This window comes from Xyrauchen texanus, chromosome 49 (assembly GCF_025860055.1).
Source record: "Xyrauchen texanus isolate HMW12.3.18 chromosome 49, RBS_HiC_50CHRs, whole genome shotgun sequence".
NCBI lineage: Eukaryota > Metazoa > Chordata > Actinopteri > Cypriniformes > Catostomidae > Xyrauchen > Xyrauchen texanus.
Window position 1 is genome coordinate 7313681 of NC_068324.1, and position 18798 is coordinate 7332478.

The 18798-nt window shown below is 35.5% G+C and overlaps 1 protein-coding gene across 2 annotated transcripts in view; it reads left to right on the forward strand.

Annotated features, from left to right (window-relative positions):
- LOC127640527 (cytosolic carboxypeptidase 4-like) overlaps positions 1-18798 on the forward strand; it is a 207668-nt gene that overhangs the window by 86049 nt on the left and 102821 nt on the right. The window contains exons 11-17 of one of the 2 annotated variants that reach the window (XM_052123142.1): positions 5294-5410; positions 11789-12252; positions 14344-14427; positions 15525-15617; positions 16060-16208; positions 18318-18405; positions 18559-18688. In XM_052123142.1, coding sequence (XP_051979102.1) covers positions 5294-5410; positions 11789-12252; positions 14344-14427; positions 15525-15617; positions 16060-16208; positions 18318-18405; positions 18559-18688 — 1125 coding nt within the window. The remainder of the gene's footprint in view (positions 1-5293; positions 5411-11788; positions 12253-14343; positions 14428-15524; positions 15618-16059; positions 16209-18317; positions 18406-18558; positions 18689-18798) is intronic. The other variant, XM_052123143.1, reaches the window with a different exon arrangement.

Below are 18798 nucleotides of genomic sequence, written 5' to 3' on the forward strand. Positions count from 1 at the left end.
GTTTATGCTCGCTCCTGAGAGCCTTGCCTCAGTGCTTCTCTTCTGCTGTTCAACAGCGTCAACAAACTGCAACACTAGGTAACGTTATCTTAGAGATGGAATCCAGCAAAAGTCCGGCTCCCAGAACAACACGACTCCTACACAAACTCCTACATAAAAAAAATAAAAAATGTAACTTCTGAATCCCGTCTGGCTAAGCGGAAACGTGATTTTGGGGATCAAATCCGAGCCTGAATTGGTGTTCTTCTTATTGGACAGGTACGCTTTCATAACTGCAAAGCATGTGAAATATAGTGCCATAAGGATTGATCTGTGTAATTTTAGCTAACTTGATCTTGCTTGCTAATGCTGACAAATTGCAAGCTACTTTGCTTCATAACTTTCAAATAATTTCAACGATCATCTCTTTATACTAAAAGTCAGGTTAATATCAATGTTAATCTGTAATTATTCAGCAAGGTAAACTACAATAACACATGAAATTAATTCTAGACAATGCTCAAGATAATGGAAAAAGCTCCATTCATTAGTGTAACATAACTTGGTTATACAGAAAATATTTACATTTTATTATTAGAAAACAATAGCGCATTGATATATCAAAATGACAGTTGTGATGGAATCACATCAATATTTAACTGTGTCAACATATTTTAAAGAACAGTCTTATGTTTTATAAACATCTACGGTCATCCTCCACCAAATGTGTCTAACAGCTATTGATAAAGCTGGCTAACTAGCTAACGGCGACATAGGCTATCATATAAATGCAGTCAATGTATCATGCAAAGAAAAGTGATTATTTCAAACTTGTCTCGCATAGTTAGACCAACATCCACACTTTGTTTTAGCCCTGTTCCAGCACTGAAGAGTCAGATATAATATACAGTCTCAAAGTTTGTATTAAAACAATCATAACTGTGTAATTTAAATTGTGCTACCTCATCTGTCAGCATGATGCCAGTGAATCACATTCAGCCTTTTTGTACCTTACGTCATTGTTTTGGTTCCTACGGAGAGTGTGCACGAGCACGAGCAACAGTTAGATGGCTGCAGTTCACTTAACGGCCACAGGTGTCATTAATAACAAGAGTTTATGAATCTTACATACTGCACCTTTAATTAATTAATCAATTTAAACAATATATTTCATGTGGTAACATCTAAATGACCTTGTCCAATTAAAAAAATAAAAAAAATAAAATAAATATCTATATTTTTAACACTTTAGTTAACAACATTCATTAACATGTACTATCAAATGAGCATTTATTAATCTTGGTAAATGTTAATATAAACAAATAGTAATACATTTTTAAATCAAAATGTATTAAGCTGACATATGTTAATGCACTGTGATGTATAACATGAACTAAGATGAACAATTGTATTTTTATTAACCAACATTAACAAAGATAAATAAATACTCAAAATCATATAAAGTCCATCGTTAGTTGATTATACCAAATGCATTAACTAATATTAACGAATGGAACCACATGGTAAAGGTTCCTGGTTAATTTTTTATTTTAAAGAATTTATTAAATACAATTGTTCAAAATTTAAAAAAGTTTAATTAATATTTTTTATTCTTAGAAATGATATGATTGAAATGATATGATTCTTTATATAAGAGATGATTCTCCAAATTATTTGATTCTTTATTGATGATATGATTCTTTAAATGGTACCTAGAACAATTTGTGTCATGCTGTAACATATAATTGGTTCCTAAGTAAGAAATAGAATGATCCAATTATGTAATATCCAAGTTAGAAATATGATATGATTCTTTAAGTGGTACCTTAAACATTTTATTTATATATTTTACAAACAATATTGTTTAATTTGACATTTATTGAAACTGAAATAACTTATTAGGATGCAGAAAAAACAATAATTTCTTTTTTTATTGATGATATAATTCTTTAAAAATGATTTAATTCTTGATTGATGGTATTATGAATAAATGATGTACTTTATTGATGAAATAATTATTTAAATGTAACTTAAAAAAAATGTGTTTCATGTAGTATTATCTACATTAACTCCTTTTATAAAAAATATAATTTAATAATATTAATAATAATAATGGGAATAATAATATATATATATATTTTTATATATATGTAAAAGGAACTTTATATATATAAGGTCATTATGTTTCCTTGATAAATGTCTTTTCAAATTCCACCACATTCTTTGGTCATCCCTACACTCAAGCTCACTTTATCCATTTGTAGTTTTCTTTGTCGTATTTTTTCCACAGTAGTATATTTCTTTTATTTTGACTGAATATTTCTCCTAAAAATAACATTTCTGTCTTCATTTACTCACCCTCGTGTTGTTTCACACCCATATGATTTTCTTTCCTCCATAAAACACAGTAGGAGATTTAAGACAGAATGACTCACGAAGACCAATTCTGCATCGTCATTTTGGCAGAGCGAGCGATGTGTGTGTAAATTCCACTGATTCATTCCCCCTCTTAAAACTGTTATTGAAGAGCAAGGTCTGCGTGTGACAGGAACCTGACACAAGCGGCTTCCTGTTCTCACATAACTTCAGTAATAGGACCCCTGATTCAGCCATAAATCGATAACTTCACAATCCTGTCCCTGCTGAGACTGCATCATTGCATCACGAGCCTGCATCCTCATCTGCCCTGCACACTCCCCAAATACTGCTAATGCATGTTTTTATTTCCATGACTGCACCCCTTATCTAAAATGCCAGATGGTGCTTTATAATTCAACTCATATTTAGAAAAAGTTAATCCCCTTTAAAACACCACCATTACAGTCATACACATTCATATGGACATCTTTGGCCATTGTGTTACTGTTTTTTGAGTGCGTGACAACTAATAAAATCGAGTCTCGAGACACCTGCATTCTGTTCACTTTCGTTGCATTTTGTGTTTTAAATGCAAGAATACGTCTTACGTGAACTGACCAACTGGGGTCAGGTGAACCTGAAATCAGCCTAATAGAGCACAACATTTCCAGTGTGTTTTTTCGAAAGTATTTTTCCCATAATTCTTTTTTCCACTGGGAATTCACAAGTCTTCATAAAAGCATTCTAAGCTTTGAACCAAACCAACCAGCTCCAAGGTGAATCACAACATTACACACTTTGATTTGAAGCAAAAACGTATTTGAAAATTGTACAAAGAGACAAAGTTACATGACTATACTTAACGGGTCTATTCCAAAACATAGTGAGCATCCTCCGGAGGCAGCACTTTAAGACATCATAGGCATGCTTCCGACGCAAAGGCTGTTCCAAAAGGTAGGTATCTTAATTATGCTGCCTCTTTAGATATCTAGTTTTTGCCAAATTTGAAAGTAGCGTCGTATGTATCCTTCCTCAGGTAGGCAATCCCAAAATGCACTGTGCTGAGCTCAGCGGAAAAATAAATCCATGATAGTGCACAAAGCGAGAGAAATTGAGATTATACATATACCTGTAATCCAATCAACACTGAAAAGTACTGATAAATGATAGTTTAACATGATACAAAACCAACTATTTTACCCAAAATGTGTGTGTGTGTCATGCGTATTTAAGCTCCTTAGAGGATGGCGTCATTTCTCTTGCGTCACCTGCATTGAAATGAGTTGCGAGTCGAGGGTCCCGTGGGCTGCGCGTGGAGCTCTATTTGAATGGCCTCCTATGTGGATAGTTCCAAATTGCTCTCTTATGAGGCATAATTTCAGTAAGGATGCTGCCATAGAAGACAGCTGCCTATGTTGGCAGGAGACTGCGAGGCAGCTCACTTAATCCCGGTGCACACTATACTATTTTGGCCTCGATTCTGCCATCTGAGACACATTTCGGGAATTCGAATGGATTTCTGTCCTCGTAGGGCAAAATCAGCAATCTTACAACTTTCAGTACGACATGTTCACCAATGGCCGTTTAATAGCCTTTGCGATGATCTTTAGACCCCAGCTTAGTTGGGATATGCGAAAACAACTGCATTTCATTGGCTCTGTACCTGTACTCTGCACAATGACAATAAAGTTGAATCTTAATCTTAATTATTACTGTTGGGTACCTCCCGCACTCACGTTCATTCTCAACATCTGTTATTTTTTGTATTTGGGATCAGGCTGTCTTATTATAGTGATAGTGGTGCGACGGAAATGCTGATGTCCTGACTTTCAGGAAAAAGAAATGCTCCTTCGGGCAAATCTCGTCTTTTCGCTTCTATTCCGCAATGCTCCCGTAATGTGAGACATGTTCACTGATCGGGACGATTGGGACCACAGTTGGCTACGATGTGTATCATACAGTCTGACATAATGAGGCACAGTGTGCCATGGCATATCAATGTGTTCATATCGTACAGTATGACAAGCAACAATCTTAAAGGACTGTACAAATCCTACAGTGTATAGCAGGCTTTAGTTTGGGAACAGAGCGTCATGGAAGTGGACGGTCACTGCTGGGCTTTTTTGCAGTGTTTCATTTGGCCGCAGTTTTCTGCGTATTCACGAGTAGTGTTGTTCTTCAAATGGAAATCCACTATTAAACACATAAACAAAATAAAAAAAAAACACTGATATATTCAACAGAAGCATATTTCATTGTTTCAGCAGTCTTGGCACACACAGTAGGTCTGTCTTTAATGGTTTATAATTTATCCTAAAAAATAAATTACCCTATGGAAATTATTATTTAAAAAAAAGAAAATGTTGTAGAACCAGACTGTTTCGCTCTATTATACAGGGTTTTCTAAAGACAGATTAGTCGACTAGTCATTCTGGCTTCCTACTAACTAGTGGTTTTTGAAAGCATAACATTTTCACATCCCTACTTTTACTGGTAGCTGAAAGCATAGTCAAATTAGCCAAAATATGTTAACAAAAAAACATGCCAGCGATGGGGGTGAATAGCTCTTTTTGAATGATGGGTGTTTCAATAATGCAGAAATTTGCGGGGGTTTTCTCCTCAAATCCATGGTTAAACCCAAAAACGTGCTGTGTCCCTATTCGCATACTATCCGTCCTATATAGTGTGCGATATAAGAATTAGTGTGGCCCAAATCAAAGTATGTTGAAATAGTATGCCGATGATGTACATTATCTGGCAAATAAGATGTGTGGTTACCAAGTGTCAGACAGTATAGGTTAAAGGTCAAAGCTTTGCAACAGAGGCCAAAGCAAGTCACATGACCTCTCAGTCCTTGTATGCAGAGACAAGGGAAGATTATTTATATGTTTGAATGTGTGCATTGAAACTTGAGGGTGAATATAACAATTACAGATCTGTTTCTGTTCTGTGGCAGGAGGATGACCTGGAAACAGATGTGAACAAGCTGCAGCCCAGACCAGAGCCCGACAGACCCCTAGAGCAGCTGAGCCAATATGTGCGCTTCTGCCCTGAGCTTCACCACGAATTCCAGGTAAACATCTTTGCCTTCTTTGCCCTCCACCAAACCGAAACCACATTAACCCCATACCGACACTTACACTGGTTCACAAAATGCTTTTATGCATGATCCAGGATGTTGGCAAGTATATAAAGGGATAGTTCAGCCAAAAATAAAAATCCTGTCATCATTGACTAACCCATTTGTTGTTCCAAATTCATTTGACTTTCTCTCTTCTGTCTAACTATTCTGCCTAACATCTCCTTTTGTATTCCATGGAAGAAGACAAAAAATGCCATACAGGTTTAAAACAATATCATAGTGAGTAAATGTTCATCTTTGAGTGAACTATTACTTTAACAGCAGAAACCCAGAATAAAGTTTATGGGGAGTGTCTCTAAGTGCACTTGAGGTGAATATGGACCTTGTGTTGAAACAGTAAGAGATTTTGATGGTTGCAGGATGTGCTATAACAGCTACTGCAACAGCACAACTATGACGCTTAAGAGTGCAGTTGGGACATGGCTTGCACTGAAAATTACCTCATTATGCTTGAAAAATCAGACACTTGTGCTTTGGCTCTGTTCAACAGCAGGATGTTCACAACTATTCATCTTAATAGAGTAATTCTGTTCCTGTTTTTGCTGACCAGGGGTAAAAAAAACAAACAAAATAACTTAAAGGAACACACTGTTGGCAGAATGTGCACTGGGAATAAGGAAACGATTAATCTAATCTCTGGTTGTCGCAATGATTACATGATTGGTTTTCACTTATTAGTCAAGAAGAATTAGATTAAATGAAAATTACATTTTAAATTGCACTGAAGAAGTTAGCATGCTAAAATAAAACTTAATCCATTTAAATATTTGTTTTATAAATGCATTAAGTAGCACAATTTACATCTTCAAAACTAATTTCACACATTTAAAGGAATAATTCACCAAAAAATGAAAAAATCTCTCATCATTTTCTCATCCTCGTGACATCCCAGATGTATATGACTTTCTGTTTTCTGCTGAACTCAAAGATTCTAACACTAAAAAACCTTAGTTTGAGTTCAGCAGAAAACAGAAAGTCATTTGTTTTGCTTTTTTTAACAGCACTTTACTGTAGATCCATACAATGCTAGTGAATGATGACCAAAACTTTGAAGCTAAAAAAACCTCATAAAGGCAGCATAAAAGTAATCCTAAAACTCCAGTGGTTAAATCCATGTGTTCTGAAGCAAGATGATAGGTGTGGGTGAAAAATGGTTCAATATTTCAGTCCTTTTTTCTTATAAGTAGAAAGGGGATGGCATGATTGTGAGTAAATAATGATTTTAAGATCATAAAACTTTAATTCAGTCAAGTGTGCCCATAATTTTGCCCATAATTATTTGCAATGTAAATAATGTTTAATATTATATACACATTATTTAAAATGATTGAAAAATATGGTATTTCAAATATCTAGTGCAATTCAATTGTGATCAAATTATTATTATTTTTTTTTTTTTACAGTGCTTTTTAAAAGGAGATTCAATATCATAAATCAATAAATCAAATACCATAAATCTATTTTCATACAGCAGCTTGTTGCATGATCATCTGTGGAGGGTTTACCCATCTCGGTTTACTGGTATCACATGATTGACAGCTCCTCTCGCAGCACAATAACACACCCACGGCTGTCTCGTAGAATCCCTGCATGGCTGCCTTTAGTATGCGGATGAGTTCAAACTAATAGAAATGTCAACACACCTCTGGTTCATCGATGTTCAGTTCCCTCCTTATTCAGACACTGTTAGTTCAAATGACATTACAAGATGTACTACTGTTGAAAGCTCCCCTTCCTCGCTTCATTTCCCGCACTCTTATTGATGTTGTAATTCCACGTTTGTGAGGAAATGACAGGCTACTTTTTCATTGCTCCTTTGTTTCAGTTTCAATAAAAAAATTATAATAATGTCATCATTTACTCACCCTCATGTTGTTCCAAACCTGTAGGCTATGACAAATATTGCAACTTAATTATTAAAGTTACAAATATTTGTTCTTTTGTAAATGTATGTATGTATGTATGTATGTATATATATATATATATATATATATATATATATATATATATATATATATATATATATATATATATTATCCCTTTTGAATGGGAATGACAATAAATTCTATTGGCAAATACCAGATATAAAGCCAAAGCTGTGCCTAGAAATTCATCCTGCTAAGCCTTTGTCTCAAAATGACAACTTATTTAACAATCAATTTCAAATACTATAATTGCTTTTAATGCACATCAATGTTGTATCCTACCATTTTCTACTCTAGTTATGCTTTAGCTCAATAAATCAATCCTGGAGAATGCACTGTCCACCTTCTCTGTACCTGTCTTTGATATATCTGTCTCATTATCGTTAAATGCCACTGTGATCTGGAGATGCTGTGACTGGATTGGACACAGGGGTTGTAATCACATTGCTACATTATGCATGCAGCGTGAAATACCAAGATGAAACAAATTTACAGCAGGGCACTGATGCCAATCAAATCCCCACTATTAATCTTGGATGACAATGATGATTGACCTGTAATCTGCAGGTCAAAACAGAGAACGCGATTTAGTGGCAAATTTTTCATGTATACATTTCAATAAAATCAATAAGTAATAAACAAAATAATAATTACTCAATAAAAAAATGTAATTAAAAAAATGTAACCATAGTAATATTGTAGGTATGTTTTATCAAACCTTGAACACAATCATTCTACTGTAGAATCCCAGAGTGGGACATAAGGTATGCTGTGCTGCTTGCCGTAATTGGCAGTGAATAGGAGTACTGCCGATTTCAATTTTATTTACATTATGAACGGTTGATTATGTTCACATTTAGACACTCTGAAAGTGAACGAGGATTTTTTCCTTGTTCTAATTTTTTTTGTAATAACTTTAACTTAAACTTGATGTTCATTGTATAAATGTTGATATTTGCTCATATTGAGATAATGATATGATATACTGACTGCCTATTTAATTTACAAGTATATCATTTTACATTAATTATCAGTTATATATTTGAAAAATTTTAACAAAAAAAAAATCATGTAAAAATTCTACATTTTAAAACTTATTATTGGTACCTTACCATGCACGGTAAAAAAAAAACTGTAAATTACATTTTACGGTAAAATATTGTAAAAAAAAAAAAAATATATATATATATATATATATATATATATATATATATATATATATATATATATATATATATATATTTATTTAATTTTTTTAAAGTAAAAAATATGATTTAACTTATAGTTAATGGTGAAAATTTATATTATGCTTTATAAGAAAATACATTTTACATTTACAGTAAAATAATGTAAGAAAAAAATATGGTGAACAATGATAATTTGGCCTTCCCTCAAGTCCCTGCAAGTCCCAAAGCATTTGTTTATATTTTATTGAAATATTCATGTTGTTTCAAATTTTTCTGAAATGGGCCAATCTGAAATTGAAGTCAGCATTTGACCTTTTAGTTTGTTGTATTTGTGTATGGTTACATAATTTTTTATGCCTAATAATTTATAATATGTCTCCTTTACATTTCAGACTGTTCCTACGGCCCTTATTTTACGCCTATGCTGAGTTTTAACCTGTTTAATTCATTGTGACACGCTAGTATTCCACTATAGAGTGTCTGTTTGCTGCAGAACAGTGCAGAGGTTGAGCTGCACAGATGTCGAGGATGTATCAGGCTAGATAAAGGTTGGAAAAGTGAAACATAAGCCCGGGAGAGAGAGGCTGATGCAGAGCTTGTGCTCTCAGAGGGAGGGTAACAGAAGGGTCTGTTCCCTGAGGACATGCCTCAGGATAACATGTTTCCCTTTGATCTCAACTTCTTTGTGTGATACTGTACAGGACAGCCTGGAGTTGAGAATTAGATGTGCATTTCATAGCATGACAGCAATATCCTAGTTTCTCTGCTGACTAAGCCCAAGACTCGACATGCATGATTTTTCGCTGCATTTTTAAGGTGAAATGGCCATTGAGGCGTGCTAAAAGCAAGTTTAATGTTCTCCCCCCAAAAATCTGTTTTTTAATTTTAAAGCTCTATGGAGATTAATATGAATGAATAAATAAATGAATTAATAAAATCTACCTCCCTACTCTAGACCTTTAACACAAACCTAACCAAAAGTGTTTTTTAAATGAACAAAACCAACATCCCTAACCTAAACCCGACACCTAAACCTAACCGATAGTTTCATAAAAGCAAATGTGAGATAAAAAATTTAATAGCTGAAGCAGCCGCGTCATTTCGTGGCAGTTTATGGCACTTTGGGCTCAAGTGTCAGCTTGCATGCTTTGCTGGTCTCGAACCCCGGTCTTCCGGAGTCATGCTTGAATAAGCTTGTATATGTAGTTGGATATGTAATGCAAGCATTAAAATATATCATCTTTCAAATAATTTGTTGGTAAAGTAAGTAATTTGGCAAGTAAAGGTGTTTGGATGTAATAAGATAGTATTGTGCGGGAAACAGAGAAAAAAACTTGTTTTTAAACTTGTGATTTGTATAAAAAAAAGGAAATAAACATATTGCTGTTATACCGCATCCAGTGTTTATTTTAACAGAAAAGTGCAGTGATATGTAGAACGAGGCACAATGTATGTGGAACACAAAAGGATTTTTTTTAATGAAAATTTCTGTCTTTTCAAAGCAATGATATTTGACTCACTTTAAAGCTAAAATAAAGATTAACTCAGGCATCATATTCCAAGTCTTCTGAAAGCATACAATAGGTGTTGGTGTAGAAAAACCCAAAGTTATTTTTCAGTGAAATTATTCATGAATGAGAGAAGCTTCGTCCCATGTTTCATTATCTGATGAAATTCATCTGCCGATTTAAAAAAATAATAAAAAATAAATAAATAACAAATCGACAAGCATGAATAGCTTTTAACGGTTGGCAGATCTTGAAATTGAATTGACCTCAAACAGATCCATGCATTCCCTTCGTGAATTGAATCATTGCTTTTTCATTTCACCCACTTGTAAGAACAACTTTGCACATTTTCCCAGAGTCCCACTCCCAAAGCTCATCAAAAGGGGCGCCGTATTGCTCCGGATCAAGTTTATTATTAAAAGAAATCTCTGGGGAAAAAAAAACCTGGCTCTGTGCTACTTTGTAAGTGTTGTTATTTGTGATTTTTGCAAATGTATATGACAAAGCGAGACCCCTCCTGAGATGCAATATGTAGCCTCAAACCTAAGACAATTTTATACAGCAAGTGTTACAGGGTTCATTTATATTAATGTACTGTATTGTGCATTCTTCATTTTTCAGAGACTTTTTTTTTGTCTCATCTTCATTAGCATTGATGAAAAAAAAAACTTTGTCAACAAACTTTTCCATCACTAATTTCGTTGATGAGATTAACACTGACTAACCAGTAGATAAAATCAAGCATGCAGACTTCCACTCTCCTTTAAATAGACAGCCTAAGTAGAATGGGATGTACCAAAGATTTTTTTTAGGATGGGACCGGATAAATGACCCTCCTGAACACCTTTGGAATGCCAGTTGGCCCCAGCGGCCAACATAATTGCCTAACCTCACAGATAATTGTGTCTGAATGGCTGAAAATCCCCATAGCCCTGTTGCAACATCTAATTAAATGCTTTCCAGAAGAGTGGAATCTGTTATAGTGGCAAAGGGAGGACCAACTCCCTATTAATTCTTACGGTTTTGACATTACAATGTGGAGTTCTGGTGTCCAAATACTGTACTTTTGGCCATGATGTGTATAGTATGTCCAGTTTTTTGGGGGCATGTGGAAATTCACTGTTCACCTTGTGAGTTGAGTCTGGGAAATTGAAAATTTTTCCACTAAATTTATGGAAAAGTAGGAGGTATGAGCTAAAATTGTTATTTGGTTGCTCTAAAACCAACCAGGGCCCTTTGGCTATTTTGATACAGTGCATTTTATGCCTGTCAAAGACTGTAATTGGATGACCCTATTTGCCGTCAGTATCACCCTTTTGAAGTCAATTGAAAGGGAGAAGTGATGTGCCAGCTCTGGCTTACATCCTAAAAACACTTCTTTATCTTTTTTTTTTTTTGCCTTTCTTTTTCAAAAGTCTTGAAAAGATGCTTTTATTTCCTCAAAGTATATTTTTAGTTTTTATTCTGAGGTATTGCATGCAGCAGTTGACAGTGCCAGGGAAAAAACAGGATATCCTTTGAGGGATGTTTACTGTAACCGCTCTGTGTCTCCATTTGCCATTTTCTCTCACACTTTTGATTTGAGAGTTGCTGATGTGGTCATAAGAATAATGAGCTGACATCTGTTGATGTTCTGTTCCCCTCAAACTGGGTAAACTCTACATTAGTTTTACTATTTTTCCCTAACAGTTGAACAAACGTGTCTTCCAGGATTTGGATTCCAGCTCTGAGGTTGATGAAAGCGCAGATGAAGACAGTTCTTTGGAGGGGAACTTCAGCCAGAAGATACCAAGAGGCAGGAGATCAAAAGCGAGCAAAGGAGAATCCTTGTTGCCCTCCAGCCCAGATTCGCCTATCTCCCTTGAGTTGAACCCTGGTTCAGAGGAAGACAACCATCTCCAGACCAGGGATTTCCACAAACATTACCTCAACTGCTCTAGGAACATCCAAGAGGGCCATTGCAGTATGGTAGACAGGCTTCTGGAGAAGTATGGGAGCGTTATTCCCAACCACGATCCACGTCTGTACAATGCCACTGCTGCCAATACCAAGTCTATTGTGGGATACTCCATCCTAGCTTTTCCTGACTTCTGGGGTCACCTGCCTCCACAAGGAAAAGAGCCAATGGCTAAAAGACCACCCAATGCTCAAAGGTGAGCAATTAAATCTAAAATCTTTTGGCTTTTCGGCACTTTTATTTCTAGAAAAATTCAGTAGATGGTTGAAAAAGATGGGGAAAAGTGTGAGGATACCTGGTGAACAAAGCATCACAAATGAGCCTAAACTGTTTTTTTTTTGCTGGTCTCAGCTGGTTCAAGATAGTCTAGCTTGTCAAGGGCCCAAAACCCCACAAAAACCAACAAAAAGACCAGGTTGACCAGGCCTAACCACTGTCTTCAGTCAAATCTACTCTTTTCTCTTCTTCATCATAAATATGTTTGATGGATTGTCTAAAATGCACATATTTTGTACAGCTTTAGGTATTTTAGTGAAATGGTGAACGTCACTGTGGCAAAAACATCAAGGAACTCTGTTCACCTAGGATCACTTTCATTGTTCAGTATTAAAACATATAAAGATACAGTTCTTGCATGGAGAGAGGTGTCTAGGGGCACATCATTACTCTAGTTTAGTTTCTCATTGAAACTGTGCCATTATAGACTGCGACATGCATCTCATGGTGATCTAACAATTTGTTTTGTACTGCCATGGAACACAACAGAAAGCTGTTTGATTCCATTGAGACAATTTCGAAAACCTCTCCCAAGACACCATTATTTGTACAAACTGGTTTATTCTTTTGTTTCCGTACAAATCCCAAATAATATTGCTTAACATTTTTCAAACCCTTTTTGTAAATTGCTGCTTCTGCTACGTCAGCATGTTGAGATTGCAAACAAAGAAATGCAAATATTAGACTTTGACTCAATTTAAGGTCTATTCTACATCATTATACATTAACTTGCATGAATGATTGCAGCCATGAGAACATGAGTAATTTTGAACTCATAAACTTAATTCAGAGTATACAATCTCAATGTAAGTAGAAATTAAGTGTATTTTTCCTCATAACTCTTGTTTGTAACTCTCTTGCCTTAAGTAGTCTTTTTGTTATCGCTGCTTGCTTCGCTATACAGGCAACCAAAGGCACTTTACTACTGAGAAACCCCTTAAAACCTAATCTAATTATGGTAGCCCCCTTCAGTTGAATACTTTTGTTTTGCTGAAAACTTTCTTCCATATGCAAGAAAGAGATTAAACAAAATTGTCATTATTTCTTTTATTTTGCTGTTTAATGTGTTTCCTCAAGGATAAGATACATTTATATTGGTTCTGTAGTGTCATTTTTACTATCAGAAGTGTCAGACAAATGGTGACATTTTTAATTCCACACGGTATTTTTCTACTTCACTCTTTTGATAAGTCTGGACTGGAACATTACAGTAAAATGTACCACCCTTTTTGGATTGCCATCTCGTAAAATGTCCATTTCAAATGGTTCATCTCAGAAACATTTTCAACATTTTGTGTGACACCTCGTTCTCTCAGTTTCCACATTACAAAAATGGCCATTTCAACAGGTTTCATCACCAAGATTGTTTCCAATCATAGCTTCCTCCACACCAAATTTCACCTCAATGAAGGAGAATGCATTTTTTTTATTATTTTTTTAGTTCTTTCCGCAAGGTAAACATTTTGATGAGAGTGCTTCAGGTGGCCACGTCACGCCACATTGTTAACTAGCTATTTGCTCATTCATTCAACCCAATTATCAGCAGAAATTGGCTCTCAGGACTGGAGCGGCCACAAAGATTGGTTTCTGCATTTTGCGTATTCGCATCAGGCCAAAGCCTTTTTGTTCAGTCTTTGTGCGAAAGCAATAATACATGGCCAAACAGCCGAGAAAATTAGCCATTTGGCATTATTGGGTGGAAAAAGATAAGATGCCATTGGTTTGATTAGGAAATAGCATCATACAAACGAAATTGAGAATGGCCGCTATCATCAACGCCTTTCGCAGACAATTGGAAATATTTTGCCAGAACGTTTGATACGTGTAGTTTGCAGCAAAAATTTCTAATGACACAATTGTCACATTTGTACAGTGAGTTTACAATGAGAGCTCCCCCTGCAGGCAAAACAGTTCACTTTATTTTTTTAATTTATTTATTAATGCCAGGTTAATAAAATAATGCCTATGGTTTACTGATATTTGTACTTCCTTATTATTTATTTAATTACAGAAAGAAAGTTCTTGAAGACATTCAGCGTCTTCTCTGCCCAGAGAAGATCATCAACAAGGTTGTTTTTGACATGGAGGATCCCAGGTAACTCATTTCAGAGAAGGGCATCTTCATTAGATACATCCACCAGATAGAAACCATCTTGAGGCTAGGCTAGAAAAATGTAAAATCCATGAACTGCCTTTGATGCATCTTAATGTCATGTTTCACAGACATGCCAAATTTACTCGTCATGCAGTGGCTACCACAATGTGAAAGATCTTCTGTACGGTCTTCAACATGTGCTTTTTCTTTTCCAAAAGGCCCTATAATTGCCACAATAAGAAAATATACCTGAAATGGATATTTACAGCAGAAATAGCTTTCTAGGAACAATCTCTTTTGTGAGTTATACAGGAATTGTTTTTGATCTTGGTTCCATTGCAAATGTTTATCCAGTCAAGTTTGTTTTGACGGGACTGTTGCTGTCAGGGGCATTTTGAGAGGTAAACCCCTGAATGGACTATGTGTCGCTGCCACCGCAGATGTTGACGGACAGCTTGTCATTGTTAGTTGCTGTTTACTGTCACATAGCTTGTGGGTTGCAGTAGATTACCAATACAAAGCAATGTTCTAGTGTAAAGTACCTCATGCAGAGATGTGCAGTGATCTTATTTATCTTTTGCAGTGTGATTGGAATTTATTGACAGTGGCAAATGGTGTAGAATGAATTATTTAGCAAGAATCATTGTTAGTAGCATTAATTATTGTCTTGGCCCAACTGTGATAATGAATTCATTTGTTTGTTAAATTAAAATGGCAATATGTCATGATATGGTGGAATATAACATGCTCAATTAACACAGTTGTCAAAAAAATAATATATTTCTTTCCTTTCCTTTCCTTCCTTCCTTCATATTTTCCTATTTCGTTCCTTCTTTTTCATTTTTTCCTTCATCCTTCCTTCCTTTCTATTTATCTATTTCCTTCTTTTTTCTCTTCCTTCATATTTTCCTATTTCGTTCCTATCTTCCTTCCTTCTTTCTTTCTTATTTTTCTATTTCCTTCCTCTTTCCTTCCTTCCTTTCTTTCTTTCTTTCTTTCTTTCTTTCTTTCCTTCCTTCATTCTTATTTTTCTTCCTTCTTTCTTTCTATTTCTCTCTCTCTCTCTCTCTCTCTTTCCCTCGCTTCCTGTAATTTAGTCCACAGTGTTCCTACGAGACATATCCCAGCTCCCTTCGATTCTTCTCCAAATTTGAGAGTGGAAACCTACAAAAAGCTATTCATGTCCGCAGGTGAAGATCTGCATTGCAACACAGCACAGCACACACACACACACACACACACACACACACACACACACACACACACACACACACACACACACAAACATGTACCGCAGACAGCTCAGCAAGTGCCCTTGGGCGTCATTTGTAGTGCATTCACAATCACACACTCTCTCGTTCTTATGTTTCCACTGTTTCAATGCATGCAAGATCAAATCAATGTTGCTGTCTGCCGAGCAGTTCCGATGTGCTTAAATAAAAGAGCAGATGTTATATTTTCCAAATCAAATGTGGCGGCACAACAACAAATAGGGATGGAGTTATAGAATTCTCTCTGTCATTTATGTAACACGTTTCTGAGTCTCTTTCTCTCTCGCACTCATTACCATTCTCCTATTCTCTCCTATGCTTGCTTTGTCTGATTTTCTCTTTCTGTGTCTGTCTCTGTTAGTCACGAATATGATCTGATTCTCAATGCTGATGTCAATTGCTCTGCACACTATCAGTGGTTCTATTTTGAAGTCAGCGGTATGGTGGCCGGTGTGCCTTACCGTTTCAACATCATCAACTGTGAAAAAGGAAACAGTCAGTACAACTACGGTAAGACATTAAAGGAATAGACCACCCATAAATTATATAGATTTTTTATAATCTATTTGCCCTTATGTCTTTCAAAACCCATTTGAATTGCTTTCTTATGCGTTACACAAAAGGAGATGTTTTAATGATGATAGCATCCATCTTTTTCAACACAATGTTCATGCATGAACTCACATTATTTAGTGTTAAAACAATGCAACTTCTTGCATGAACATGCATGCCAGTGTGAAGAGCTTATCTTGTAGCGCACATGAACGTGCAATGGAAGTTAATATTTTAACTCCAAATGGCTTCAATTTCATGTTATTTCTCACCAAAACCTAGTAAACGCATTCAGAACACTTGGAATAGAATGCACAAATGGCATGGACTACTTTTATGATACTTTTGGTCCTTTATTAAGCTTTAAAGCGAGGCACTATTCACTGCCATTGTACTGAAAAGATGGTAGGCTGTGTTCATTGCAACATCTTCCTTTGTGTTCCACATGAAAATGAAAGGTTGTATGTTCTACAAATGTTCATTGGTTTTGAGAACTTTTTTTTAACTCTGAGATATAAACTCAACAAAAAAAGAAACGTCCCTTTTTCAGGACAATTTCAAGATACTGACTATTACTTTGGACCCCCCCCGTTATTCAGGGACACATTATTAAATTTCTGTTAGTCACATGTCTGTGAAACTTGTCCAGTTTATGTCTTAGTTTTTGAATCTTTTTATGTTCATACAAATATTTACACATGTTTGCTGAAAATAAAAGCAGAGTTTATTTCCCCCCACAACCGCTACCGCACTCACACAGCACACCAAGCTTAAGGAGATGCCTCAGTGGTAGCTGCTAAATCATATCACATTCTCACATTGCTTTCAGACACAGTGGTGGGCCCAAGAAGCTCTAAAATCTGACACTAGCAGTATATCCCTGGAAAATACAGTGCTCTGACATTTCCGAGTTCCTCCCTCGATAAAGTGTTTTCAATGGCCCTTGACTGTCTTTTCCTCATTTTGCTGTGCAGCTGGGCATTATAAGGTACTTGCGCTGGCCCAAAGTCAGGCTTTATGCCTCTATATTAAATAAGATGTCCTTTTCTGCTGAAAGTAATTTAAGTTCAGGTAAAACTTATTCCCAACAAATATCCATTTTGAGGGAAGGATTTTTATGAAATGTCAACGTCTCTTCCTTAGGGTATCAACTTAATGTTGAGGTTTAAATACTGCAAGATATTATATGATATTATGGGTAAAACTTTAGTTTTATTTATTTTAAATATTACCAGAGATGGTAAAAGTGGGACGCAGGCCACTCACTAAAACATTGAGAGGAATGAGATGAATGGTAACTCTCAGGTTGACAGCTTTTCTTTTTTCTTTTTGGTCTGATTTGACCATGTCTGATTTTAATGTTGATTTAAAATGCTGTTGAAACAGAAGCTTTGAAGAAGAGTTGCCAGGCAATTTCGGACTTTCACATTCAAGCAGACTGGAGCTGTAGTTTTTGCACACTGCAAAACATAATGTTCTTAATCAGCATCTTTGTAACTTTCTGGTAAAACATCTAAATATCCATAAAACTAAATTATTATTATTATATAATAAAGTTTTTAAGAGCAAAAACTTTGTAAGATGTTAAAAAAAGGTAATGCATCTCGAATTTAACTAAATGTAGTGAGGTTTATGCCTAAAGCAAAACATTTTGTTAATTCGGTGAGTAAAAATACACCCTTTTTCAAGATACAATTTTCTAAAAAGCCTTAATATATTATAAAATGTTTCTTCTCATGTAAATATATATGTATGTATGTTGTATATCTTGCTACATAAGTACATTAATAATGGATATACCTTTTCTGAATTGCAGTTTTATACTTTTTATTTATTTATAATTGTATGTATTAAATACAAGGTGAACCAATAGTGGGTTGAAGTTGGCATTACCACATTAAAAGCATATGCAACTGTTGTCACTTAATTTGCTTGTGATTATTATCAAAATGATCAATCTGCATGCTTAGCAATTACAGTCAGACCATTGAATAACTAAATGTTTGATGTGGTTCATACGTCACTGGTTGTGGGAAACTTCTTAAAATAACCCTCACTATGTTTTAGGCATGCAGCCTGTGCTGTATTCTGTGAGAGAGGCTCTGGAGGGCAAACCACACTGGGTGAGAACAGGCTCTGAGATCTGCTACTACAGGTAAGATTGACTTGTCTATGGGCTAAAGACAGTTCATGGATTCAATCAGTGTTTCTTTCTTTTCACTTCACCTCGCCTGATTTCACTTCACATTTCTTTACTTTTTATTAGGCATAAACTATCGAAACAATGTTGTTTTTGACTCTCCCACAGAAATCATTTCTGCCCCAGAAGAGGTCAAAGTTCTTCTTTCTACACGCTGACTTTCACTGTGACCTTTCGGCATGACGACGATGTGTGCTACTTGGCCTACCACTACCCTTACACCTACACCACCCTCCAGGTGCTTAACTTTACATTGTATGCTCTATGAGTGTTTTAGGAGTGATCTCACTGGATCTCAAGTAGTGGTCGATAAATATGGGTTTTTTAATGACTGATGCAGATACAAAT